At 39.7% G+C, this 27945-nt stretch overlaps 5 protein-coding genes and 2 long non-coding RNA genes across 7 annotated transcripts in view; 3 read left to right on the forward strand and 4 right to left on the reverse strand.

Annotated features, from left to right (window-relative positions):
- hyou1 (hypoxia up-regulated 1) overlaps positions 1 to 27945 on the forward strand; it is a 298959-nt gene that overhangs the window by 19602 nt on the left and 251412 nt on the right. The window lies entirely within an intron of this gene.
- Positions 1815 to 24427, forward strand: LOC137195139 (uncharacterized). Its single transcript, XR_010931073.1, has 4 exons — positions 1815 to 2233; positions 3127 to 3165; positions 3398 to 3496; positions 24052 to 24427. It is a non-coding gene; the product is annotated as an uncharacterized lncRNA (long non-coding RNA).
- On the reverse strand, positions 3504 to 12933 carry si:ch73-261i21.5 (zona pellucida-like domain-containing protein 1). The gene is made up of 9 exons (XM_067607168.1): positions 12911 to 12933; positions 9478 to 9581; positions 8122 to 8348; positions 7778 to 7962; positions 6284 to 6356; positions 5093 to 5190; positions 4813 to 4893; positions 4255 to 4426; positions 3504 to 3707 (listed from the first exon to the last, which is right to left on the reverse strand). Exons 1-9 carry the CDS (start codon positions 12931 to 12933, stop codon positions 3504 to 3506), a joined length of 1167 nt encoding a protein of 388 aa, XP_067463269.1.
- hist2h2l (histone 2, H2, like) lies at positions 16688 to 17567 on the reverse strand. The gene has a single exon (XM_067607269.1). It carries the CDS (start codon positions 17497 to 17499, stop codon positions 17119 to 17121), a length of 381 nt encoding a protein of 126 aa, XP_067463370.1. The 5' UTR covers positions 17500 to 17567; the 3' UTR covers positions 16688 to 17118.
- On the forward strand, positions 17738 to 18613 carry h2ax1 (H2A.X variant histone family member 1). Its single transcript, XM_067607267.1, has one exon. The coding sequence runs from the start codon at positions 17830 to 17832 to the stop codon at positions 18214 to 18216; it is 387 nt and encodes a 128-aa protein (XP_067463368.1). The 5' UTR covers positions 17738 to 17829; the 3' UTR covers positions 18217 to 18613.
- Positions 20872 to 23028, reverse strand: LOC137195138 (heat shock cognate 71 kDa protein-like). Its single transcript, XM_067607270.1, has 6 exons — positions 22861 to 23028; positions 22636 to 22788; positions 22001 to 22556; positions 21571 to 21773; positions 21242 to 21440; positions 20872 to 21143 (listed from the first exon to the last, which is right to left on the reverse strand). The coding sequence occupies exons 1-6, from the start codon at positions 23011 to 23013 to the stop codon at positions 20887 to 20889; spliced, it is 1521 nt and encodes a 506-aa protein (XP_067463371.1). The 5' UTR covers positions 23014 to 23028; the 3' UTR covers positions 20872 to 20886.
- LOC137195140 (uncharacterized) lies at positions 23370 to 27891 on the reverse strand. Its single transcript, XR_010931074.1, has 2 exons — positions 24564 to 27891; positions 23370 to 23499 (listed from the first exon to the last, which is right to left on the reverse strand). It is a non-coding gene; the product is annotated as an uncharacterized lncRNA (long non-coding RNA).

The following is a 27945-nucleotide window of genomic DNA, read 5'->3' on the forward strand; positions in this document are numbered from 1 at the left end:
TTTTTTGAACTTTTAATAGATATAAAAGTATATAAAAAACTGGATGTGAGATACAATACATACCTATCTGCTCTAACAATACAAATAATCACAGCCCTTAATTCCAATACCCAATATTAGATTATAAAAATGAATCCAAATGCCTGGAGCAGTGTGCAAGGGCTAAATTATACAGTGCTGTTGTTTCTGTCTGACTGACCACTGGAGCGTGCCCACAACACTAAATATATTACTTCTGTTCTTCCTCCAGGCTAAATGAAAGCTTTATTGGAAACCAAAGATTTGAAGATACAACTTGCTGGTATATTTGTCTCCCTCTCTTATGTTTGTTTCAAGGAAACTGAATTATATATAACAACTGCAAAAATGAATGCTCTCTTTCATTTATCACAATGCTTCCATGGTATCATAAACCAGACTATGAGTGAATGAAACAGGACAGAATCCTTTGCAAGCTGTCTTGACCTTCTGTCACTCTTGTGTGTACAGACTTGTCTTGTTGGAACTGATATTGGAGTTGCGCATGTAAACAATGAAAGCCACCAGAGAAAAGCAGAGAGCTCCGACAATGGCTGCCACGACTGAAACAGCCAGCACAGTACTGTTCATGTTAGTCTGCTGAGCACCTGGAAAGAAAAAGAACATTAATTATTAGATCATGTAAACTAGAATTTATTATTTATTTATTTATTATTAGAATTTATAATTTTTGATGAGTAGAATGGAAATATTTATGTACAACATCTATGTTTTTAACTGTCAAGCCAACTGGATCTCTGGATCTCGACTGCTCAACATCAAGACCTCAGGAACAGCGCTGGGCTTTGCAGTTTGCAGCCAATTTGACATAGCAGCCAAACCGTGTAATTACAACATCACGTGATGCTATTGCTCCCAAAAAAAAACAAAAACTTGGCCCCTAGGCTTTAATGAAGCTGATGACGTTACAGATTTTTAAATCACTTTTCTCAGCTCGAGAAAAATTTTACAAATATAAAATCTCCATGGATCAAAAATTCATAATAGAAAGAGTCATAATTGACCTTGTTTGCAGTGTGAGGTGTCCTGTCAACAGTTTTATAGACATCTCAGCACCATCTCAACAATGGTGGTCTATGGGAAAATGCCTTTTGGGCCGCAGGTGGATTTTTCTTCTGCAATACCACAAGTGGCCACTGGGAAAAATTGGCTGCAAGGCTGAGCGACAGCACCCTATCCAGCTCCGCGAGGGCTTAGAGCTGTCCCACTGTCAGATCACCAAATGCATGAGGGCTTTACATGGCCATAACCAAAGAAATGGAGAGACATGTAATCATGCTGTGAATTTCTAGCAGCAAGGTTAGTGAAATCACCCTTTTTTTGTGTTTTCACAAATAGAATAAAGGTTTCACAAATCTGAAATGATGTTTTAATGACTCTCTGGAGTCTCCTTGGTAATCTAGTCCAGGTTTGACAGGTCTAAGTATAGTGGTTTTTGATTTAGACCTGGTCTAATGTGGTCCGGATGGAAAAATATCAGTGAAATTGCTCTTTTTTCTGTTTTCAAAAGCAAATTGAAGGTTTCACAAATCTGAAAGCGGGTTTAAACAATGTTAAGGCTTTTGCTATGATGTCTAACACTTTTTCATAAGTGTAAGTGGTAAAAAATGGAGAATCAGCTGCTAAATATCATTATTTATGTTTCAGTGATCAAACCAAACAACCAATCAAAGGCCATGGTCAGTATTCAATGTGACCAATCAAAGGAGCGGACTGTCAATGTCTCAAAAGTCGATTTGATGAGCGAGCGAGTGTTGAACAGTTGTGAGCACATAGGGAGGGACGAGCTTGGGCTCATCACAGCCCTGTGCTCATGGAACCACATTTTTGCATGCGGAGCAGAAATGTTCTCTTGCAAGGATGCTTTTCAACTCGTGGCTACTGTTCTGTGTGCTCGTATCACGTACATGTGCCTGGTTTTTATGTGCATGGGTTTTGAACCTAATTAAACGCCACAGATATATTTTCTGAACATGTAGTGAGTCATCTAGCCCACACAAGCGAATCCTTGGTCAGCTCCCATCTACTCATTGGCGCTAGCTGGGATTTACCATTGTCAGCACCTGAGGTCTTGGAGGGAGCACACCTGAGGATGGTTACTAATTAGCCAGCCAGGGGTGATTGTCTCCCTTAAAAAGGGCCAGTACTGAACAGACAGGGAGAAGGCTGGGTAGTGTGTTCTGGGTTGCAAGTGGTAAGTGACTGCTAGTTTTGAGGATACTGTGGTGCTGAAAAAACAGGAGGGAGTGGATTTGTTGCTGCCCCTCACACCTCCCCTTTCTATATGCCTGCAGGGAAGCATCATCCCTAAGACTATACTCAGGTTCAGCAGAAATTTCAGTTCTTTAAACCCCCCTTCATCACCTCCCCAGTAGTCAATAAAGTTCGTCAAAGTTAGTCAAAATTCCTGTGTCTGAGTAGTGACTCATTTGGTTTAAAGTCCCAGAATTACCACAACATCTTAAGGCAAAATATTTACAGCTGTTCAGAATGGACACCCTCAAAGGTGGGGTGAAAACCCTGGCCAATCACTGTGTAAAGTCAGCGTGCATGTCACATTGATGGTTTCACATCAATCCGACATGTCTGCAAGTGTGCTACGTCACTCCTTTCCATAACAGCAGGGTTTGAGTGTGGCCATTCAGAACAGGTATTAACAATTTTTTAGTAAGATGTGTTTGGACAACATTTAGTTGTGTTAAGAATGACAGAATGATTCACAGCTAAATTGGGAGTTTGGCCTTTGTGCTTAAGATCCTCTCTACCACAAAAGCCTGTATTTGTGTAGCCGCTATACAAATCCATCTTTTGACCTTGGGCTCCAGTGTACCTTCCCTTTGGGACAAGAACAATAACCAAACAAAGCCAGCCTGAACACATCAGTGGCAGAAAGCAGTGATGCAATCCTGGACAACAAACCGGACATTCTCGAATAATTGAAAGCACCAGGAAATCCTATCCACTAAATCACAAGCCTAAAAGCTGAAAAAGCTTAACCTTACCAAGCCCACTAAGAATGATGATCTTCTCAGTCCTCTTGCATGAAAGCTGGCCCACAAGGTTCTCACCTGTTACTTCCCTTCACAGGACAGGCTGCAGGAAAGGGTCCCAGTTTCTCTTTACCAGGTGAGGACTTTTTATCTGGCCCTTCATTTTGGACAAATTCACTACTACTACATGTATTCCCTGGAAACCTCAGTAACTCGTCTTTCTACATGTTCTACTTGTGTCTACAGTATATGATCAGAGAAATCAGCTGGCGTTATTGTCCAATGTTCTTGTCATCTGTTTTGCTTGATAAAAATACAGGAAAACAAGAAATGAACTCATGTTGTCATTATTATATGCTTACCTCCAGATGCCACCAGATACCCTGCGAGAGAACAAGAGAGACCCTTGGTTCAATCTTGACCAAAAGAAAGCTCCAGAAATCTCATGCCTGACTGATATGTGACAGGTATGATTTAGTAAATGTGAAACTGTGCCTTTGTTATTCTAATGCTGTGCCACCACTGAACGCTTGAGCATCTCTGAATGCTGGTTTTCTCACCATTGTGTAGCCGGATAGTGATGGGACCTGAGGTGACGGTGGCCATGTCACTCACTGTGGTGTCCTGGTCGTCTTTGACACTGCGGCGCCTCCTTGTTTTACTGTCGGCGGTGCAGTTCTGCAGGTGAATCAGATGATTGTCATTTTGGTTAGAGCAGTTTTCAAGCAGAAATACAGTAACCTAAACTGTTATGGTGTGATAGAGTATTTCAGAGATAGTTCTAGAGATGAAGAACACTTCTGATTGCCACTTTCCATGAAAATACACCAACTACTGTACATCAAAACTTTATATCTACATCCATAGCATGATGTTGTTTGTGCAACAGAGCATCCCTAAGAATTATGTCCACATTGGATGATTCCACACCTCACATTTACAGCTAACACCACTGCATGGAAGGAGGTAGTGTGCCCTATATGCGGGGAGTGTTTTAGTTGCCAAACCCTAACCATACCTTCACTATTGTTTATTGCCATGATCACAATCTCTCCCTAACTTTGACCATGCTGTAGCTGCCATGCCCAGATTTTGTAGTTAGTGAGAATTTTTAAAATGTTGTCATTGAACAGGGTTTTACAGAATTGTTCACTATCAGAGTTCTTTTCTGGCAAAAGAGCCGCATTTGTAATGTGTGGTGTTGCACCTGGAGGTGGAGTCTGACCTGAATGAGGCTGGGGCAGTAGGACTTCACACAGAGCCTGGTGGCACAGTGTACATAGTAGGTGGAGAGAGTTGAATCCATGTGGTGGACAAAGCGGAAAGCTTCGAAGGAGAAGCGAGCTTCCTGCTGCTCTCCGTTGATTCCCATTACTGTCTGGCCATCCCGGTTACACCTTGAAGAGAACAGATGATATTTTTTCCCCATTTTCTTCAGAAGTTTTGACCAGATTTCAGTCAAACACTAATTCAGAGATTCTGATCAACAGACAGGATACCCTTTGATTCAGAATAGGCCTGGTTCACAGATTAATAATGTGACTTTTAAAGGTTTTTATGAATAATCTAATTTACTCTGGGGAACTTCATCTGTACATTTACGATGAGAAAACTAAGAAGAGGACCAAAATATCAAGTGTTGATGGATGCAGAATACAGCTCTGGACCAATCACGCCTGGAAGAGCTTTATTTCTAAACATTATTCTGTGTGTCAAAAGTCTTTGTAGATTATAAAAGTATAGAAGTTGTCTCACTTTTCATGTCTGTAAGCTGATAACTCACCCAACAAAGAGATCATGAAATGTTGTGTTGGCGTGGAAAGGCGAGGTTGTAGCGTAACATCGGTCCAGGACCACATTGAATCTGCAAAGAGGAGTTTTGGCATCAGAGAGCCAATCCTATTTTCCCGTTTTCAGGTGAGATTTGATTTGTTGGGACTAAAGGATTTTTACTTTCAAATACTGTAATATTCAAGCAGGGATAAAAGACATTTAATATGTAAAATAAATAAAGATTATACAAGCAATATACTTCAACCTCAGTTGTTATAAGTGTGAAGTACCTGTTGGTGAGATTAGATGCCTTCACTTCCACAAAGATCCTGGTCTTTAGCTCCAGGCCTCCTGGAGGAATCTGCAGCATGGAGGAGTATCCATGATCCTTGAGGCAAAATAACAGAAGAGAGGAGAAGATGTTGCTTAAAGATGACACACTGCACCTGTATGTGTACTGTACATCAGAGGCCAGCAGGATATATGCAGACAAGGGAAGGCTACAGGAGGGGTCATGCTAAAATTGTTATCAGCAGAACCAAGCATTTCTGTATAATATCAGGGTCATCATTAGTCAGTTTCAAAAGAGACATAGGAGATAGAATATAACATGCATTGTCGTAAAGGTCCAAGTTTGAATCCGGCAAGTCAACATTCAAGGACTGTAGCTTTCAGACCTTCTCAGAATTTAGTCCAAAACACTGAATGTAGTTGAGATACAATGAAAAGTTTTACGTTTGTTTAGACCAAAATAACTTATCTTAGGCTTAAAGATAATGAAAATTAGTGCTAAGTCTTCTAAACTGCAAAATGTATTCTGAACAAAATCCTCTAAAGATGCCATTTTGACAGAAATAGTCATTAGGTATCAAGTATTACAACTTGTTTGTCTTTGTGTCATGCAGTCCAGATGACAATGTTTCATCGTCATACATTCATTATTTCATGTGGATTAACTGAAAGTGTCTCAGACTACCTTTGCAGGGTCAAGTTAACTCATGTCCAACAGACTAGAGCCAGTGTTGCTGACTTGTACTTGCTGTGGTTCAGTACCAGTGGGTAGCTGTTCCTTTAGATGAAATAATGTAAGTGACCTTTACACATGATAAGTAACCAGAGATATCTTATAGATGGTGATATGGGTACTTTTGTGGTGGTTTGTTGGTAAAGTAGTATGATATCACATAGTCACTGACTCCTTCATCTTTACTCTCTTCTTTACATCAAGGACCGCAATGGAAATAAGACTTGGATGGTCATATCCTTCTCCTGCTAATGTTAAACAAACTAAATGTGGTTCTGAGCTGAAATGGCAACAGTTTTATTTGTCTTTGAAAATGCTGTACCTGATTCAAAGAAATATGTTAAAACATCTGAGAGGTGAGATGGTGCCAGTTTGATCCTAAATACCACTGATCTTGTGCTGTGTACTTCCTTTCCTTTTCTTGACAATCAACACAAAATCAGCGTTCTCTTCTTACCGAGTAGAGGTGCATGCTCAGTGTGCTTATGAAACTGCCGTTATTATCTCTGACTGCCAGATTGACCCCAGACCTGTTGGGGAAAAAAATCAGCAGCAGCTGGAGATCATTACGGGAAAAACCCAAATCGTCAACAACCAGGTCATCATTCATTTGATACACCAGGGAACAACACACCAAGGTGAGATTCAAACCCTGCTGAAACTAGATACATCTGAGGACAATGACTGCACCATGAAGCATAACCAAATATGGTAACTTGATCCTTTCTTACATATAGTCAAGCTGAGGTTCATTCATCTACAGTTAACTGCTCAAAGTGCTTCACACAAACATGTTTCAATATGAGAAATCAAATCAGAAGCATGATGTAACCCACACTATCCAAAGCTGATTACATTTCAAATCTATTTCTGTTGATTTAATTTGTCACAAAGCTTTGTTTCATCATCATATTATGATTAGTTTAATTCATTTTTGAAATTTAGAATTCAAGCTGTCATCAGTGATTTGCAAACAGATTGTCCAGTGTAATAGGACTCCCATAAAGTTCCTGTTCCTCTTCAACTTTATTGTCCTCAAGGTGACATTTGTCTTGCAGTCAGGTGAAACACAGAACACACACAGACTTGTACATAAAACATAATAAAACACATAAAAAAATGTAATTAAAAAGAAATTAAACATATGCTAAAACCCACCATACCAGCTTAAAAAATCAAGTGACAGCATACCATAAAACCTAGTACATCCAACACATCATCATTAATGGTTAAATCAATATCTCCATACCATTACCCTTCAGCTTTACATGAAATACTGATTGTCAGCTGACTCATCCTGAGCATTTAACAGTTCGATGGGATCGGACTTGGCCTTTGGTAACCTGAATCTCCATCCAGAGTTGAAAAGTTTAAACTTGCTGTAGAGAGCATGAAGAGGACTCTAAAATGAATCGAGCCTTTGAAATAACAACAGACAGTATGTCACCAATGAATTTACTGGCTACTTTAACCATGAGACGCATCCTGCTCTTGGCACCTGTTGAGAGGTATGAATTCAAGGGGATTATTGAAAAGATAGTGATATAACCACAGTGGTTACCATTGTTCAAACTCTATTTATTCTAAAACTGGAAAGGTAAATAACATCACCCTCTATTTGACAGAATGTTTTGGCAGGAAAATCTGGCAGATTTAGAGCAGCATCAAAGAAGACTTATGCACAAACTCTCTAACTCTTGCCTTTTGTGTAATTGGAAGTAATATGGGAAAAAAGACAGATGGGGAAAAAATCTGTTTTTACTAATGACAACCACAGCACCAAAACATAAATAATCTTTGACTAGCATTGTGAGAGCACAGTGTAGAAGCATAACATTAGCAAACAACGAGTAGAAAAGTAGAATTTTTTTGCCTTGCATTTGCTGACAACAGCAACTGAAATTTTAAATGTACTTCTTGTGTGCACTTTTTATCTGTAAGGGCCACTTACACGCTCATCTCAGTATTGTTGATGAGGTACTGCAGTGGGTAGTTGCAGGAGAACCTGTACATCACCTCTTGGTGATAGGTGATGGCTCCTGTGCTGGGGTCCTCTGAGCAGATCATGCCTGAGATGTTGATGTACTGGACGTTGGAGAAGTCTGCAAACAGTCCAGTTCCCACCTCCTGAGTGACCTTTGAGGAAAAACAGATCAATTGCATCTTCAAATAAAGAGGTTAAGTGTGTTAAGTAAAGATCAATAGATTCCATTAGGAGAAATTTGACTCTGATTTCAGGTGAACCCCTCGTGTGAGTGACATCTACTGTGGGTGTGTCAGGCTTCAATAACTTACTGTCATCTTGCTGGAGCAGGCAGTGATGGCCTCCTCTGTGATGGAGAAGTTGAATTTGACAACAGGCGGGTTTGCTGTCCAGTCAGGAGTCCCTTTACATTGGTGTTTGGAGTGCTGTGAGTTGAGAGACAGCAGTGACTCGTTGTATCCATTGAAATAAATGGGACACAGGAGGATCTGCAGTTCCACCCTCTGAGAACCACAGAGGACTTCAATGTCTGAGTTTGCTGCAAAGCCAGGATGAGACAAGAATTAGGATTCTGAGCATGACTTCATTTGTTGCTGAGGAGCAGATTGCTCCGGTTCTGACTTGTTAAAGGGGCACAGATTTGAAACATATTCAGTTTATTTTCCATGAGATTAGAAATTAGACACATATCTCAGATTTTCCTTGAGACTTAATAGAAAGTCTGTGTTACAAACTGGAGATGTGGGGTTTAAAAAAACAAGTGGCCATTAAAGAGGCAGGAAGAGTCGAGTGAAAGACTATCACGTTGCATTGCAGGAAATGTTGGATCCGGCATTTTTGCAGCTTGACTCACACTAGTTACTACAAGTCAGGATATCTTGGCCTCTGCTGCTTCAGCTGGACCATTCTGTTTTATAATCTGTCTGATGTCAGTTCCCCAACTTAACAGACATGGAGGCGGAGTTCCTCATTAATGACATTTGTACTGTTATTTTTTAAAAGTCATTTCATGTGTACTTTAGATGTGAATATGTACTTGAATATTAGGCACTTATATTTGTATTCAGCTAATTATGTCACGATGTCAAACTTGTCAAAACATTTTTAAAGGAAAGGCTCATGATGAAGTCTTAAAACAATAGTCAAGTACGAACATTTAAACAGGTTTTATAATTATAATAATTAATGATAACAATGTTACAAAATGTTTTACAAACAATAGGAACAAATATAAAGGAATAAAATCAAAATGCAGAAACCAATAAAACCAGTGTTACAAAGTACTTTACATAAAGCAAATACAGCAAGAGAAGCCAGTGAACCTGGCAGTTTTGCTTCCTTTAATCATTCCTCCTGTTCATACTGGCCCTTCAAAGATCTCTTCCTAATGTGCTCCCAATGTAAGTGATGGAGGACAAAATCCACAGTCCTCACTCTGTGCAAAAATGTACTTCAAAATTTATCGGAAACTAAAATTAAATTTCAACAGTCTGAGTTAGTTTCTCTGGACAGTGTTTTCGTGCTGAGATGCATTGGACAGGGTGCAAATGAAAGACAGAATTTCATATGAAAAACAATAACATTTCCCCCGACAGCTGAATACTCATATTAGGAGTCAGTAGGCAGATGAAAAGGATGCAAGTGTGAGCACAGCTGGTTTCACTGACCTGGACTTCTGAATGTGGACTGTCCAATGCAGGCATTCTGAGCTTGGGCGAGAAGGAGCAAGGCAAGTTGATGCGTAAGAAGGGCCAGCCACATTGTCCTCAAACTGCTTGTGAAAAAAAGAAATGCAGAAAGGCATATGATCTCTTCTCTACGGCACACAATATCATGTTAAAGAGCGCAAAAAGACGAAGAAATTTGACCTCAAGCTCCATTATTGATAATGTCAGAATTGTAAAAATTGATTACAAACATGAGCAAGTCAAACTGATGTGCAGGAAATGTATACATTAACATTAAATTGTGAACATTTGCATATATCCTAAATCCAGTCCTCAGACACAGGATACTGAGGAGAGGCTCAGTCTGATGAGTAAATATAGCAGCTGCAATTATACCTGAATGACTCTCACAAGTGATTTAAAATTACCCAAATGTCTCAAAAGCCTGGAGCTTCCAATTTCTAAAGCGCACTCACATTCCTCAGCTGTAGATTATAATTAGCGATGATTTTCCCTCAGTCTGTACCATCATGAAGTGTAGCATACTGTACAGACTGGGACTAATCAATTCATTGCTCTGAAAGTGAGACACTAAACCAAACTGAAGGACATCCTGGTCTTCAGTGAAATCAATATTCTTTGTAGGTTCATTTCTGGTTAGAAGCCTTGCTCTAAGATGAGAAATTTAAGAAGGAAATAAAACCGGAATGTAGTGGTAGTAGTCGGCAGCAGGGCAGACTTTAGTGACATGGCTGTGCAATCCATCAAATTCCAATTACAGTTAGAGCTGGCAAACAAAACAAAACAATCATTTTATCTTGTAAACAATAAAAAAAAAACAATCTCGCACACTGTGAAATATCTCTTTGAGCCACAAGTTTAGAAAAGTTTTTACCTTGTGTAGATGGCCACAGAGTGTTGTGCCACCTCTCTCCCTCAGTGTGTCTTTTCTGCCTTTGCTCTTACCTTCATGACGAGTCAGCCATTTATACTGACCTCCTTTCCAGCTAAATAGGGTTCACAGGAAGCCCACTGAGAAGAAAGGGAAAGGTAAGGTCTGCTTTAAAGCCTGCAACCGGATCATCTGACAGACACGGAACAATAGGTGAACTTATATGGAGCATCCTTAGTGTGGTGGAACATTATGTCAAGTAGCTATAAATTTAACTTGTCATTTTAGCAATGACCTCAACTGACATCTTTTTTTTTTTTTTTTTTTTTAAAGTAAGTGTTCTGATGTGCACTCAATCACATCTCTACAGATGGATTCAACATCAAGAAAAACAGTTGAGTTTACACAGAATCATAATTTTTAAATTGCTCTTCTTTTATTTCTTCTTTTGGAATGATTATTACTTTACATTGATCAATAAAACAGAAAGAAGAGCATTATTTGTAGATTTTTTCCTGAACTGAATTGCTGAAAGGCAATAAAATATCATCATGTACAACATACAAAGCAGAACAAAAACCCCAAAACATAACCTACAAGCCAACCTCTCCTGAAGACGTTACATAACTAAAATATAAATACCTGCTGCATTGTTTCAGCCATATTTACGCAAGAGTATGTAAAAGGCTGCATTATGAATTCTGCTCCACTGAAGTGATGTTTTTGTTACATCCCCCCACTTCTGCCGAGGGCTAACACTCTTTGTCAAGAAATTGGGTCTCCGGCGCACTATGTCTGATTTGGAGAATGAGGCACACCCTGCCAAACAAAACCTCCTACAACTGTCACCTGAACCATGACTCCCCCCCAGATCCCCTCCAGGAACCCTGAGACCACAATAGACTGAAGATGAGCTTACATGGAGCTTAGCATTAAGTAGGTGTCCTGTCTGCCCTTTTTCCCATTCAGCCGCCATAAGTGTATCTGAGTGGGTTATTAGCCACAGGTAACCTCTTAGATCTACTTTTTCTTAATCCTGGCCGCTAAAGCTTAAGGGGAGGAAATCATGGTGAGGTATGGATGTTTCTATGTCACGTGAAATTCCTCACTCATGAATCATGTTTGGCTCATTCAAAACTGGAGCAGCTGCTGTATTCATATCTAATATCACCCTCAATATATGTGGTTTTTAGTGTGAAACAATCCAGGTTTTTGTGTTGCAACATTTTATCCATTTTTGAAAAGTGACAGTATTGTAATGTAGAAAAGAGCTCACAGCAGATTTCTTCAGCATACTGAACCTGCTTCAGTATGTGTTTTTCATTGACTGTATGGATGGAAGAAGTTAAAGTTATATTCCTCGCCCAACATCCTTTCTTTTTGGTGTCTTTTTCCATCACCTGAGGGCACAACAACCTTAATATTCAGTTAATTCCTGATTGAAGCTGCTCATTTCATTGTACACTACAGTAACAAGACCTGCATGATATCGCAAAGATCCTGCTCTGCTTTTGTTGAATATTAGCCACCAATATATGCCACCCATGTCCTTAATCACATGGCCTGCTCTATTAACAATACTTGGAATAAAATCCCATCACTGTCTGTGAACCTCAGATCATACCACAGGGTCTGATGTGGCTACAGCATTGGGTTTAAAGTACTGAGCTCATAAGTCCAAGTCCTCCATCAAGCCTCATCTCTAAAATTTACAATTATATGGATTTTTCATTTATTCAATTAGTTGTGTGCAAATTTCCTTTGGAAATGAATAACTACTTATAACTAACTAAGCTCTAAATGAAATAATGGTCTCAGAACTTTGTTGGACCTGTAAATAAAGCATCACCATTTTCTAAATACTAGTTTAATAGCCTGAATACTATTTCGAAGCCTGGCCTACACGGGAATTACGTTTTGAATAAGAAATACAGAATCTGTTATTTATTTATTGTGTTGGCCTAACTGCTGAATTTAAATATAGCCTAAAAAAGATTTTAACTGTAGAATGTAAACCAAGTTGCTAAAACCCACAGATTCCCATAAAAACTACAGAGGACATGACCTCAGTGTTGACACCATGTAAAAAACAAAACAAAAAATAGAATCTGCTTATGATTTTGGATTTATTGGCTACTTAACTGAATTGCATCATTGTTAAGGTGTTCCTGTTTTTGTGTCCACCCCTTTGACAATGACACATTCAGTATAGCAATGGCTATGTCATATGGGCAATTATTGTTTGGTTTGCCGTGTCATTAGTTTCAAGTGTGCTGTAACGTGTTGTTACTGACAGCTTAGTTTGTGACATCATCAACCTAATTGATGGAACTGAGCAATCAGCTGGCACACCTGGTATTTATTACCTGATGATGGTTTTAAAGTCAAACTGCCTCCATGCCTTTGTTCTTTTATGGAGTAATTTCACTCTTCTGTGTGCCTAATATCAGTGGATTTCCTGGTTTCTGTATTGATTTATTCTCTTTTTTGATGATATGTTGTATTTATGGAGCTTCCTGTGTATCTGGACCTTGGACTAACATCTGCAGATCCTTCTTGTTCATGCTTGATGTTTTAGAACTTCTTGGTGTTGTGTTGTGAGTTCAATGATATTCATAATTTGTATACATACAAAACTTAAAGTCATATTATGCAGGAGTTGTGGGTTGTTGTTTGTAAATACACCATTCAAAGTTGGCCCCTCCTCCTCGGCTCAATGACACCAGAGCGAGCTGAGAGAGCAGCGGTTGAGCGAGCTAGAGAGTGAATGAAGAGAGCAAGCAGTGCTGTTTAGAACAAAGCTGTGAGTCAGATAAATAAACATTATTTCCTGATTGTTTCATGGAGGTTACGTTCTAAAGCACAAATAAACACACCCACAGCTCTGCACAACTCTGTGGGAAGGTGCCGCATCGCCAGATTCGTTGTGAATTCAGAGCTTCATCCTGTTCGCTGTGGCCTCTCTGCTCTGCGTGTGTGTAGCTCAGCCCTGCCCTCGTTCAAACAGACACACAGCCCTGCAGCTCTTTATACATCCATGACACAGAGACAGAGAGCAGAGTGGAGCAGAGGAGAGAGACGGAGACAGTGATGTAACCTGGTTGCTACGCTACGAGTCCCAACCTCACACCCTGCATGCTGTTATTGGCTGGGGGCTACACACCCACTGCCCAAAGGTTGACACCCATAAGTGTCCCGAACACAGCAAAATAATAAGAAACTAAGCAAATACAGGCAGAAGGCAGGGTCTCTGCAGATACATATACCACCACACACTTCTAATGTGTCATACGTGATGATTTAGAGGCATTATTTTTGTATGAGTCTATACATTGTTTTTTTAGGAAAATCCTGCATAGTATACCTTTAACACACCTCCTCACCAGTCAATCACTGAATCTTAAAAGTATCACAGTTCTTTATTACACACAAGATTATAACAAAAGCAGCTTTGTTATAGCTACATAGCTACTTAGCCAGTACTTTGATTTCTCACTGAGACAATTAGACTTTTGTCATGGCAGACATTTTGACTTGTTAAAGTAGGAAAAGCACAGAGACCATTGACATTAAGGGTGCTTCTGTTCTGTTCAAGTGTCCCAGTCAACCATGCCAGTGAGCCAGCATGCTTATTAATTCCACACCTGTGCTTTTCCTGCTGTGACGTGTCAAAATATCTGCTGTGCAGTGGTGGAATGTAACTAAATGAATTTACTCTAGTATTTTTTTTTTTATAAGGGACTGTACTTGAATACTATTTAATTCTTTTATTTTATCAGAGGGAAATATTATAGGTAACACTTTACAATACCTAATTCCCAATTGAAGAAAACCCTGATTAGTTACTATAGAACAGACTGGGAGATACTATATTAGTAAATCAGGTCATGTAATAGTAATAATTAGTTCATAATTATCCGTAAATCGGTCATACTCCCCACTTTCTTCATGTCCTTCCTGATTAACTCTGATCCAGACACTGAGTGACACAAAACAGTACCTATTTACACTACTCATTAATTACTCATTACTTAAACATTAGTATTTTTATGCACCTTCAATTAATCATACATCATACCAGTAGTAGTTACTAAGTAGCCCCTCTACTTCATGATTACATCACCATTATCTCCCCTTACCACCATTACCTACTGTTTGTGTCCCTGTGATGTAGTCTGTAAATTCCAGAGAGCAAGTTGTTATGCTTAATGAAAGGCACCAGATCAAGAGTGTTCCCACTGACTTACTGCGCAAAGTTAAAAGTCAAATTAATAAAAACGTTGGCAAGAGGAGAAGAAGTGGGACAGAAAACATGGATATTAAAATCACCGAAGATTAAAACTCTGTCATATCTGGATACAATTAGAGATAAAGGTTATGAACATCCTTTAATAACATCTGGATTCAATTTAGGAGGTCAAAGAGGTCAGAATCTTAAAAGTGATACAATTGACAAGAAATAATGCTGAAATTCTGTATACTCAAGACGCTGTTTAGAATTTTTTTTCACATATATCAGAAGATATACAAATCTTTTTGAAGTAGTCTAATGTTTCCTCCCCTCCTAGCCTGTGGTTTGGTCACAAAGCAGCACACTGTAGCTGTCAGGAGTCATGAGATCTGCAGGAATTACAGCACATTAACTTGTACTATGTTAGTCAGTGACTCATGGTGTGTGAATGAACATGATGACCATGACCAACATAACATCAGTGCTTTTTCAATCCAACATGAACTGAATAATGATCAGTGTCACCCTGATTCAATGAGCACATTGCATGTACAATGTAAAAGATGTTGCGATGTAAAATAAAATTCCTAAAAAATGTTTTCACTTTGCTCATTTTCAGATTGTGAGCAAAAATGTCCAAAAATGTCCTGTTCTATAAAATTCAATGAATCCAACTCCTACCTCCTGTTTGATGATGTCTTCATCTTATGTTGCCTTAGCTCACAATAAGTGAATCTGATTGCAATACAACAGAGAATGTACTATACTGAACAGAAACATTAACAATATCCACCCTTCATCCTCATTTTGGCCTGGACTGGTCAGAGATGATGGAGGAGGTGAGACAGCAGCAGAATCTGGTTCTAGGCGATGAGCTGGCTGCTCTGCTGGTTCATCCTGGCTGATGATAAAACACTCCTGGACAGCAGTGATGACAGGAGGTTCATCAGCAGGGGTATACAGGGGTGAATCATATGCTATGGCCTTTGCAGTCACCAGATCTCAACCCAATTGAACATCTATGGGAGATTTGGACTGATGTGTTACACAGCGTTCTCCACCACCAGCATCAAAACACCAAATGAGGGAATATCTTTTTGAAGATTAACTTACTCCCTGACATTAAATAACTACTCAGTATGATGTACCACTTAACTTGGGGTGCACAAAAACAGTAACTAATGTTTAATTAATTAGTAATGAATGAGTAGTTACTGGTTTTGTGCTGCTCAGCAGCTGGTTCAAAGTTAATCAGGAACGACCCATGAAGAAAGTGGTCAGTATGATGATTCACAGATATTCATAAACATATCATGACCTAATGATTCATTAATATAGGATCTCCCAGTCTGTTCTCTAGTAACTCATCTTCTACTATATAGTTCTCCATTAGGAATTATTAGGGAAGTACTCATTAATGATTCATCAATTACCAGGTCGTTCCTGATTCGTTCCTCACTTGTTCCTTAGTAACTACACACATTTTTGTGTACATTATTGTAAAGTATTAAGCTAACGTATTTTATAATATAAATATTTAATACATATCACTTTTCCCTCTGCTTTATTTATGTGACAGCTATAGTAACTTTGCGTATTTAGATTTTAAGAACAAAACATATGATCAAGTTCTAAAATAAAATGCATTGAACAGTAATAATATTCAAATTACATTTTTACATACAGTTTTTACATTTAGATTTGTATGTGTAACCCAGTAAAGGTCAGTATGTTGGAACAGGCATTAAACTCCACAACTCATTCAGTTAATTGTCACTTTTATTCCTAGTGTTTAGTTTGAAAGATATTTGAAGAAAATAGCAGAACCTTCAGCTCCCATTCAACAGGAGTCTGTTGAGGCTATCTGAGTCCACACCAGATCGACTGCTGGGATTTGAGTTTAATTGGCAGAGTACTAGCTCTGCACTAGCGGAGTGAACGCCTGCACTCTAACCATCAACTGGACTCTCCAACTACCGTTTGGTGTCGCCCTATTCCAGTTCTTCCAAACATGTTTTCCACCTACTGTCACTAATTGATGAAAAAATGATCCATCATCAGACCACAGGTAAAAACAAACTACTCACTGATAGTAAGTCACAGCTTTAATCTCACAATGTTGGCTTCGACTGTGCCATTACATACAATAGGTTCTTTTGTTGATATTTTTAAGGTGCATGTATACAAATCTGTATTAAAAATGGTGCAAAGCAAAGCACACGTCCACAGTTTAAGAACACCGACTTACATTCGTTCTGAATTTATTAAATTATTTTTTTTAAAAACGTCACACAGCTGAGAAATAACGAAACACTGAGTTAAAACAAAATGGCAGGCTACAGTTCCAATGAATCTCGAGACATTCAACATAAGTCCTGGGTTAAATTGGCATTCACTCTCCTCGAAAACCGGCAATGGTGCAAAAACACAAACAGCCGACACAGTGGAGGGGGTTTAAGAATCGGCTTGGTGGTGATTTGGTGACTGTTGTTCCCCTGTGTCGAGCCTCTGTCCGCCTCTATTTGGAGCTGGTGTACTTGGTGACGGCCTTGGTGCCCTCGGACACGGCGTGCTTGGCCAGCTCGCCAGGCAGCAGAAGGCGGACAGCGGTCTGGATCTCCCTGGAGGTGATGGTGGAGCGTTTGTTGTAGTGCGCCAGGCGCGACGCTTCTCCTGCGATGCGCTCGAAGATGTCGTTGACAAACGAGTTCATGATGCCCATGGCCTTGGAGGAGATCCCCGTGTCTGGGTGCACCTGCTTCAGCACCTTGTACACATAAATGGCGTAGCTCTCTTTCCTGGTCTTGCGACGCTTTTTGTCTCCTTTCTTCTGGGTTTTGGTCACGGCCTTTTTGGAGCCCTTCTTAGGCGCAGGGGCTGATTTCGCAGGATCAGGCATTTTCGCTTTCGTGCAAACGTCAGGAGGAGAGCAACAAGACACACAGCTCAGGATACCGCCCCATCACCAGTCCCGTACTTATAACGTGGCTGTGTAAATGAGAGTGTGCCATTCCTTCTCTGCGATTGGAGCATCCTTCCCCAGAGGACAGGCATTACCGGAGGACGCGCTGCGCCATTGGCTCGTGCGTTTCAGTTTCACCCGACCAATCGGAGAAGCCTGTGTGGTTTATATTCCTTCATGCACACATACATTACGTAAAGGTCCAAGCTCGTACGTCCGCCGTGTCTGCACCGTTCCCTCTCGATCACAAACAATTTTTTAACGATCATGTCTGGCAGAGGGAAAACCGGAGGCAAAGCCCGAGCTAAGGCCAAGTCCCGCTCCTCCCGGGCCGGACTCCAGTTCCCGGTGGGTCGAGTCCACAGGCTACTGCGCAAGGGCAACTATGCGGAGCGCGTCGGCGCCGGGGCCCCGGTGTATCTGGCGGCCGTGCTGGAGTATCTGACCGCTGAGATCCTGGAGCTGGCAGGCAACGCGGCCAGAGACAACAAGAAGACCAGGATCATCCCCCGGCACCTCCAGCTGGCTGTGCGCAACGACGAGGAGCTGAACAAGCTGTTGGGAGGTGTAACCATCGCGCAGGGAGGAGTGCTGCCCAACATCCAGGCTGTCCTCCTCCCCAAGAAGACGGAGAAACCGGCCAAGAGCAAGTAAAAAGACTGCAGGCCCGGAAACAGCCGGGACAAGAGGCTTACCTCAGAGCCAGCCACTTTTTCATATCAGTATTCGTTTTTGGATAAACAAATAGGGGACCGTGTTTGGTGTTGCTGTTTCTACAATGAAAACATACACTCGCTTCTCATCGGGACTATTCATAGACTGCTCCGTCGCCAGTGTTGTGTTCTTGGCTCTGGAAAATGGAGGCGCTTTCTGAAGGCTCGGGATGATGAAGGCTATGGGAAAAGAGCAGTTCTTAATATGGACCAATTCTGAAGGGAGGGGAGGGGGTGTTTTATTTTCGCAGTGCTGCTACAAAACGTGCAAAATTTGTGTATTGTTTATGTCATGTTTCAATAAATGTGCTGTTGCCTTTTGGCACAGGGCGAATACATTCAGTCTGTATTTCTGTTGTTGACATCCGGGGACTTTGCAGTGGGTCTTTGTCAGAGCACTAATGGCACAGAGGCGCATAACGGCCTGCAGCCTGTCTGGGATTTGGAGTGGTGCTGTTTAGCATTTGAATAAGAAATATTCTTATTCTTGCACTTTATACCTAAGGTTCAGTTAATGTGCTTCAGGAAGGTTTACTCTCACAGTTCCTTCTTTCATAATGTGTTAGGAATTAATGTTTAGCTCAAGATTTAGGTCCATAATGGTAGTTAAAATTCAGTTTTACTGCTACAGCAGATGTTAGGAGCCCTTTGGAGGTTGTTAGAGCTAGTTTTGAAAATATATTTCCACCACATTTCATCTAATTGGTGGATAATTATTCTGTAGTTGATAGAGGGTATTTATTTTTATTTTACCTCATTGAAATGTGAGGTCAAACATGACTTGGAATGTCAATCCAAACAAGCCATTGATTCTGTCTGGATGTTGGATTGCTCTCCAATGAAATTAGTGAACATTTTATTGTCTTGGAACAATTATTCTTTAGCTCCTCTCTGTCTGAGGATGATGATTTGGGTTTAATGGTCTCAATGCTGTTATTTTCTACATATTCATGCACCTTTTAACTTTGTTTTACCTTTTTAAATTTTGAGATGAACCAAAATCTCTAGACAAGGAGATGAAAATGCTAAGACTAAGAGCTTTTCAGTGGGTACTGTATAAATGATAATAGTGTGATACTGAAAGGAAAACACAAGAAATATTCACACTTCACAGCTCAGAGAGCACAGCCCTCAGAGTTGATGGGAAACTCAATGCTGGAAAACACTTTTCACCTTTGTTGCAGCAAAATTCCTCTTTGCTGACCTCTGCAGTGAAGAAAACTCATCCACATATCTACTAATTTATCAAGATATTAACCTCAATTTCAAATTATATCATAGAAAAGAAGAAATACATTTAAGTTATTAGGAGATACACTGGCTATAGACAGAGATGCAGTAATGGTAATGTTATGGTTAATTATGTAATTTATTTATTAATAGGTTATTTGCTAATATGTTGTTGCTAAAAACCTCAAAGTCATGTGATACTGCAGCAAAATTTAAACTTCATTTTCATTGCAGGAGGGCTCATTGATACTAAAGTAAAAATATTCCCATTTCTAGATCCAAATTCACAACATTTATCTCCTCAAAATGTTCCTTACTGGTGCAAAGATGTTCACAGTGAATTCAAATCCACCTGACAAATATGTGTGTTATACAAGCAAGCAATAAGCAAGATACAAGGTACATGGCTTAGGCATCATTTATTATTCTGGGTTCAAAAGTGACTTAAAATGCACAGACAGTATTTATATTAAATGTTAGGTCTCTGGGAATGTTCATGCTGGGTTATTATTCAGGGATATGAAGGGGACACAGACAAAGTGATTAATCAACTTCCTCAATGGTTGGTCCGGAGGATCCTCCGCCGGTAGGAGCTCCACCAGCTCCGGGGAAGCTGCCTGGCATCCCACCAGGCATCCCACCTGGCACGCCACCAGCACTCTGGTACAGCTTGGTGATGATGGGGTTGCACACCTTCTCCAGCTCCTGTTGCTGATGCTCATATTCATCCTTCTCTGCAGTCTAGTACAAGGAAATGAAATCATGTTTTTTCATATTCTGTAGGAATTACTTGACAGTTTAAATGTTAAATAAATTCATTTTTAACTCGGTTAGTGTTGCAACACTGGTGACGATAATACAGCCTGACGAAACACTAGTGTACTTCTCAGCATGACATCACCATTCTGTGATGACATGAATGAAATATCTATGTTGTTAGTCCCGGACCCACTCATATTTGGAGTTACAAATCAATCTGTATCTAATGTAAATAAGGAAAGGTATTTATGTGTAGTGTGATAACACACACCTTTGCATTGCAGTCTGAATGTGATCACATCTGCTGGATCATCTCTGGATGTGGTCTTACTTGTACTGTGATCAGATCTCAAGTCACAGACAGCCAGATACAATCTGTCTGCTTACGTCCTACTAAATTATCCACTCACAACTTCAGAATAGCAGAGTTAACCCTTGATTGATCCTTGATTGAAGAAATTAAGTTAAGTATTAAAGCAAATATTGTGTATATGTGGCAACAAATCAACAAAATCTTTTTTCACAAAAACGTATTAATTTATGGACCATTAATATGTATAATAACAGGAAAGTGGAGAGGAAAAACATGTTAATCATGTTGTTTTCCATAAATGAATTGCTTTCATAGGTCAACATCAATTCTTACCTGGTTCTTGTCAAGCCAGCTGATAACCTCGTTGCACTTGTCCAGAATCTTCTGCTTGTCGTCGTCACTGATTTTGCCAGCAAGCTTCTCATCCTCCACTGTGGACTTCATGTTGAAAGCATAAGACTCCAGGCCGTTCTTAGCAGACACCTTGTCACGCTGGACGTCATCCTCTGCCTTGTACTTCTCAGCTTCCTGAACCATGCGTTCAATATCCTCCTTGCTGAGACGACCTATCGTAAAACAGACAAGATAAGCATTTAATCATCCATTGTTTGAATAACACTATTGCTGTATTTGAGTTGAGCAGTGTTTTTATTCGTTTTTATACCCTTGTCATTGGTGATGGTGATCTTGTTCTCCTTGCCAGTGCTCTTATCCACTGCAGAGACATTGAGGATTCCATTGGCGTCAATATCAAACGTCACCTCGATCTGGGGAACACCACGAGGAGCAGGAGGGATGCCTGTCAGCTCAAACTTGCCCAGAAGGTTGTTGTCCTTCGTCATGGCACGCTCACCTTCATAAACCTGTGGGGTATTAAGTATGCAATGTCACTTCAGCTACTCAAACATCCCAGAAATGCACTGGATAATGACGTGACCTCTGCTAGAACAGTGAATTGCACAAAAATTGAATCATATCCTCTAGTGTCCTCACCTGGATAAGCACACCAGGCTGGTTGTCAGAGTAGGTGGTGAAGGTCTGGGTCTGCTTGGTAGGAATGGTGGTGTTACGCTTGATCAGAACAGTCATGACACCTCCAGCTGTCTCAATACCCAGTGACAGAGGGGTGACATCCAGAAGCAGCAAGTCCTGGACATTCTCAGACTTGTCACCGCACAGAATGGCAGCCTGCACAGCTGTAAATACAATACTAGTCAAAAGTCTGGACACACTTTCTCATTCAAGTGAATAGGAAGGTGTGTCCAAACTTCTGACTGGTACTGGAAGTGTGACTTTGAGTGTTAGACTTTGAATGGGACAGGCAGTGCACATTTTTCATTTTAGCCATTGGACAAAAAAACATTCTCAGTCAAAAATTATATCTAGTAGGTGGATATGCTTGGTTGAGAAGCTAGACACCTACCAGCTCCATAGGCAACAGCTTCATCGGGGTTGATGCTCTTGTTAAGCTCCTTGCCATTGAAGAAATCCTGCAGCAGCTTTTGGATCTTTGGGATACGGGTGGAGCCGCCGACCAAGACGATGTCATGGATCTGCCCTTTGTCCATCTTGGCATCACGGAGTGACTTCTCCACAGGGTCCAGGGTGCCACGGAAGAGGTCAGCGTTGAGCTCCTCAAAGCGAGCCCTGGTGATGGAGGTGTAGAAGTCAACTCCCTCATACAGAGAGTCGATTTCGATGCTGGCCTGGGTGCTGGAAGACAGGGTACGCTTTGCCCTTTCACAGGCGGTACGGAGACGACGGACAGCTCTCTTGTTGTCGCTGATGTCCTTCTTGTACTTGCGCTTGAACTCTGCGATGAAGTGGTTGACCATGCGGTTGTCGAAGTCTTCCCCACCAAGATGAGTATCACCAGCAGTTGACTTGACCTCGAAGATACCATCCTCAATGGTCAAAATGGACACATCGAAGGTGCCACCACCGAGATCAAAGATGAGTACGTTCCTCTCAGACCCAACCTGGAAACAAGAAAAGTTTGAGCACAGTTTTACTGGTGGATTTAAAACATGATACAACCACAACTGACTTAAATCTTACCTTCTTGTCCAAGCCATAAGCAATAGCTGCTGCAGTGGGCTCATTAATGATTCTCAACACATTTAGACCAGAGATCGTTCCAGCATCCTTGGTTGCTTGACGTTGCGAGTCATTGAAGTATGCAGGTACAGTGATAACGGCATTTGACACAGACTAAAAAACATGAAAAGAGGAGTTTTAAGTACATTGTATTGTATATAATGTAGTTATATTATGTGAACTTACCTTCCCGAGGTAGGCTTCAGCAATCTCCTTCATCTTCGTCAGCACCATAGAGGAGATCTCCTCTGGGTAGAAGGTTTTGGTTTCGCCTTTGTATTCGACCTCCACTTTGGGGCGTCCACTATCACTGATTACATTGAATGGCCAGTGCTTCATATCAGACTGAACTACTGTGTCTTCAAATCGTCTGCCAATCAAACGTTTAGCATCTGCAATCCCCAGGAAAGAATAAAAAAAATATTTGTATCTGCTGCTTGTTCAGATCCGAGTTCATTTTCCCATCATATTGCAGTGTTGTGCGGTCACTGCCAGTGTTCTAGCAGTGACAGCACAACACTGCACACTGCACAAGACCATGTGGATAAATTAATATTTCATGACACATATCACTTCACTTTGCTGTAACCTTACCAAAGACTGTGTTGGTGGGGTTCATGGCAACCTGGTTCTTGGCTGCATCTCCGATCAGCCTCTCAGAATCTGTGAAGGCCACATAGCTGGGTGTGGTCCTGTTGCCCTGGTCGTTGGCAATAATTTCAACTTTGCCATGCTGGAACACACCAACACAGGAGTAGGTGGTCCCAAGATCGATACCAACTGCTGCCCCTTTGGACATGATTTCTCTGAGAAAGTAAAACTATTCTGTAAAAGTAAAACAATTAATAGTTAATGTTATTCCAGCAGGGGGCAATGACACCAAAATAAACAAGCCTGTAAAGTCTGCATATGTTAATCAACTAGTTTTAGGTTTAATCATATCTTACAATATGTCAAATTTTTAATGAGATATCCTCTCCTTCTAAAAAAAAAATCAATTCAAATAAATTTCAGTTTGAACAGAATTATTATTGTAGGAATGTCATTGTTTAAAACTTTGTACTTTATTATTTTAGAGAGCACAACATCTGCCTGAATTTTCTTCACATCTAATTGTGATGGCTCGTGTCATCTTTCAGGTGTAGACTGTCACAGGATTAACACACTGCCACAGATCAGATGTCAGTGGACAGCAGCCAAGTTAAGCTGTACAAACACTCTATAGTCTGAACAGAAAAAGTATAGAGTGGGTCTAGGCAACTGTTTAAAAAGTCCATTTGTAAAAGTCTTAAGTCACATAGATCATTCAGTCTCCCTGCATTACATATTCTACATTTGTTCGCTTAATACTTTGAATAAAATGTGTTTGTTGTGCAGTGCAGGATTGCGCAGCCTGCAGGATCCAGCACCACACCACGTTCTGCAGCATCAGGCTGAAAAGTGCTATTCAAGCTGCTGATCTCAGGACCATCTGGGTGAGACAGGCGCTCACACCTCCCTCCCCCCACCGCCTGTGACTGACAGACATATATGCGCAAAGTTACATGCTTTGGTAAGACTGACACCCTGAGCCAAGTATTCTCAAAAGTAACATCACTGCAGCTGTGAATATCTACAAAAGATCTACTTTTTAATTCAGTATTTTCTGTGATAAGAGTATGAAGATAAACATATAGCCTACATAAGAAATACCAAGAAATATAGACCAAATGAATACTGTAGTGATATGATAGAAATAAAAACATTACTAGTGTCACCATCAATTTATTATTTGGTACCACATACCACCCATAGAACAGAAAACGTGTTGTCAGTGATAGGGTATTTGGCACATAGAAGGGTTAACTGGCAACAATGCATAAGCCGTGTGAGAGATATCCTCGTCCTACCTGGTGATGATGCTGTGACCTATGGGGCTGCTGCAGGCTGACTCTCTCCTCCAACAATTACATACAGGCAGAAGATGCCGGCCGCACTGTTTCTGTACAAGCCTGTCAACGACATATGAGCCAATCAGCTTGCAGAACAGCAGTGAGCTTCCAGCACATTCTGGATCAGTATGCGCGTGCCCTTAAAGCTCCTCTGATTGGCTAAAACTTGACAACTGTTTAAAAAAAAATCTCTTAGAATAAAAGAGATCAGAGTCGGACATAGCTGGAGAAAGTTCTAGGGCTTTACACAATGTATAGGTGGGGCTTGGATAAGTGGAGGCAACTCTTTCACAGAGCAAATAATTCTCATTGTTTCTTGAATAATTCATTAGAGATGAAAACATGGTTGCTTTTTTTTTTTTTTTTTTTTTTTTAATCAAATTGACTGTAAGAGAGTGATGCAGCCTACCAGGACTGGTAAACTCAATATGAGCATTATCATTTTAGCAGTGTTGGATAACGCTACTTTTTAAAGTAACTCGTTACATTACAACATTATTGCCATTGAAAAGTAACTCGTTACGTTGCAGCGTTACCTACTCTTAAAAGTAACTCGTTAGACTACTTTTGAATTACTTGAATTTACCAACAATGAAAACCCCTTTGCGTTTCCTTGCGTATTAATGCAAATACTTCCACATACAGGTTGTCCTCTCTGTCATCTCGCTAGTTGAGACGCACACGCGCACTGATACAACTGCAGGACACCTTCCACTAGCTCGCAGTTTACCCGCCAACCAGCAGGATTAGGTGCAGAAACAGAAAAGAAACAGTGCGCATGCGTCAGAGATTTTCTCCTTTTTTTTGACATGCAGCGACAATAGAAAGGAAATATGTTAAGCGTGTTGAGGCGATGTGTTTATGGACATATATCTAAGTTGTGTTCTTCACATAGTTTACAGTTTACTGTTGTGAAATAATGCATTTTGTACCATGACTGAGGTTCTGTGTATGGTTAGTAGATTCCCTCCAGTGCAGGGGCTAGAGGGCGCTGTAGTGGTGGTAACATACTTTTGTCTATCCCTTTGTACAAACTTTATTTAGTAAACATTAAAATACACAAAACAGTACGACATTTACTCAACGTAATGGTGCACAAAGAAAAAAGAATATAAAATGAAATAAAGTGAATAAATGAATAACTAAATATACTTTAAGAAGAAGCTGGGATAAATACACTTGTCATCACATACATTCACATACAAATCCAGTAAAATTGGGGGAAACCTTTTGTTTTTCATTTATGTATGTGACATTTACCATGTAGAATCAATAAGTTTACTATGAATTCAATGTTACATTTATCATGTTCAAAATGTGTAATGACATTTCACATTCAATTTTAATATTATGATTAGTTTTACACATTATATAATCTTCCATTCAAGACCAAACAGTAACTGAATGTATACTGAATGTAAGATAAAAGATTCTGGTTCATTGTTGTAAAAATTATATTTGTTTTCAGTATCTAAAAAATTGTAGAAATATAGATTTGTTTATATATATTGTGTAAAATGCTGACGTGTACTTCTTTAATCGTATTGTTAATCCAGAATTTATATAGTAATAATAGCCATGCTCTCTGCCACTCAGTACCCATAAAAATGTTGTTCCAAAAAAGCTTTTCCTCTGGGAGTAATTTTCCTTCTTTCATAGAATGTGCTACACATATGTTCATTGTTGCATCCAGTATTCATAATTTCAATACCATTTATCATCAAAGGGTTTCTATCCTCAGTGTTTCTTGATATTGAACATGACTTTTCATTAGATGTAATAGACCATTAGGAATCACTTTCATTACATAATTAAATTCTCTTCTTGTTACAGGAAAGGTTTTAATAAGAGGGCATCACTCATAACTGAACAATAAACCGCTGGTATCAAAGAGATCACTTACATAAATAGTAGCTTTATCAACCCAATTTTGCTTAAAGATAGATTTTTTTCATCAGTAATGTCTCCACTATTCCATATGATAGTTTTGTGAGGGGAAAAGTTATGTATGTAACATAAATTCCAAGCTAGGAGGGCCTGTTGATAAAGTTTAGATATTTTAAAGGCAATTTGGTGATATATCAAATAAAGACTACCCAGTTTTCTAAAGATATTGTTTGGAATAAGATACAAAATAGAATTTGGGGCCCTTTAATCCATCCAAATCCACCTTCTTTTCAAATACCTGCCATGAAATGCCTGTTTCTCGTGACATCATCTTTCTGCTTGAGTTCCAGCCACAGTGAACATCAAGCAATACGGTAAGGTAACAGATTGCTTATTTGAAAATGTAACCAAATAACTGATTACTTGAATTGCAAAACTAGTGTGTTATGTTACTCATTACAGAAAAAAAGTAATCCGAGTGCTCTAATGCATCACCCCCAACACTGATCATTGGCATAGTTTGACCAATATAGACAAACATCAATCATATAGTCAAAAACTCATTATTGACCATGTGCTTTTAAAGTTGATATCATGTGATATAATGATAACATTAGCATAAAAGTGGTCAAAGTAAAGAGGTGGTAGACTGAATTTAGAAGATTCCATTGCATCGCTGCTCATGTAGGAAAATACAGTTACACTACATCTACAGCATTGCAGTGAAACCACTACAGTATTTTGCTACAAGGTTTATTTACACGTCATTTGATAATTCTGGTAAAGTCTTTTACCACAAGAGCTTTTTAGCCACTGTCAGTCAGGTTACTGTATGCTCTTTTCATGAGTGTGAGTCATTTAACCTGCCTCCACCTTCACAAGTGAAACTACACCTGCACAGTGCTGCTGCATTATTATCTTTGCATGATATGTCGCAGTCTTTTTCAAACATATATCACAAACATATTATTTGATCTGATGACAAAACACTGAATTTAAACTGACAGAGAAAGAGAGATGTTTAGAGGGTCATATTTTATTTAGCATAAAATTGAACGCCTACATTGGTTTAAGAAACCTTAATATGCAATATGATAATACCAAAGTTCATACAAAAAATGTTGTTTTCAAGGTTTTCTTCTGTTATTTTGCCAACCAAAATACAACCTAAATCTAACACTTGTACAGAAAAATCAAAGAGAGCTAGCGATAGAGCCTGCTGTTCAGCTTAAAGAAGTACAGACTGCGTTAAGTATGTACACTACTAATGATTTAATCATGTGAATATAATGATTTGTGTTTTTGATATCTGTCTGAATATCTGTCTCTGTTCCAATGTTGAGATAAAAAAGCATGTTTCATTTACTTTAAGTTAAAGAGTCAACACACATTTGTATAAGTTAGGATACACTTTGATATGTTTGAGGAAATTGTATTTTTAGTCACCTTCAAG

Source organism: Thunnus thynnus, chromosome 13 (genome assembly GCF_963924715.1).
Source record: "Thunnus thynnus chromosome 13, fThuThy2.1, whole genome shotgun sequence".
Taxonomy (NCBI): Eukaryota; Metazoa; Chordata; class Actinopteri; order Scombriformes; family Scombridae; genus Thunnus; species Thunnus thynnus.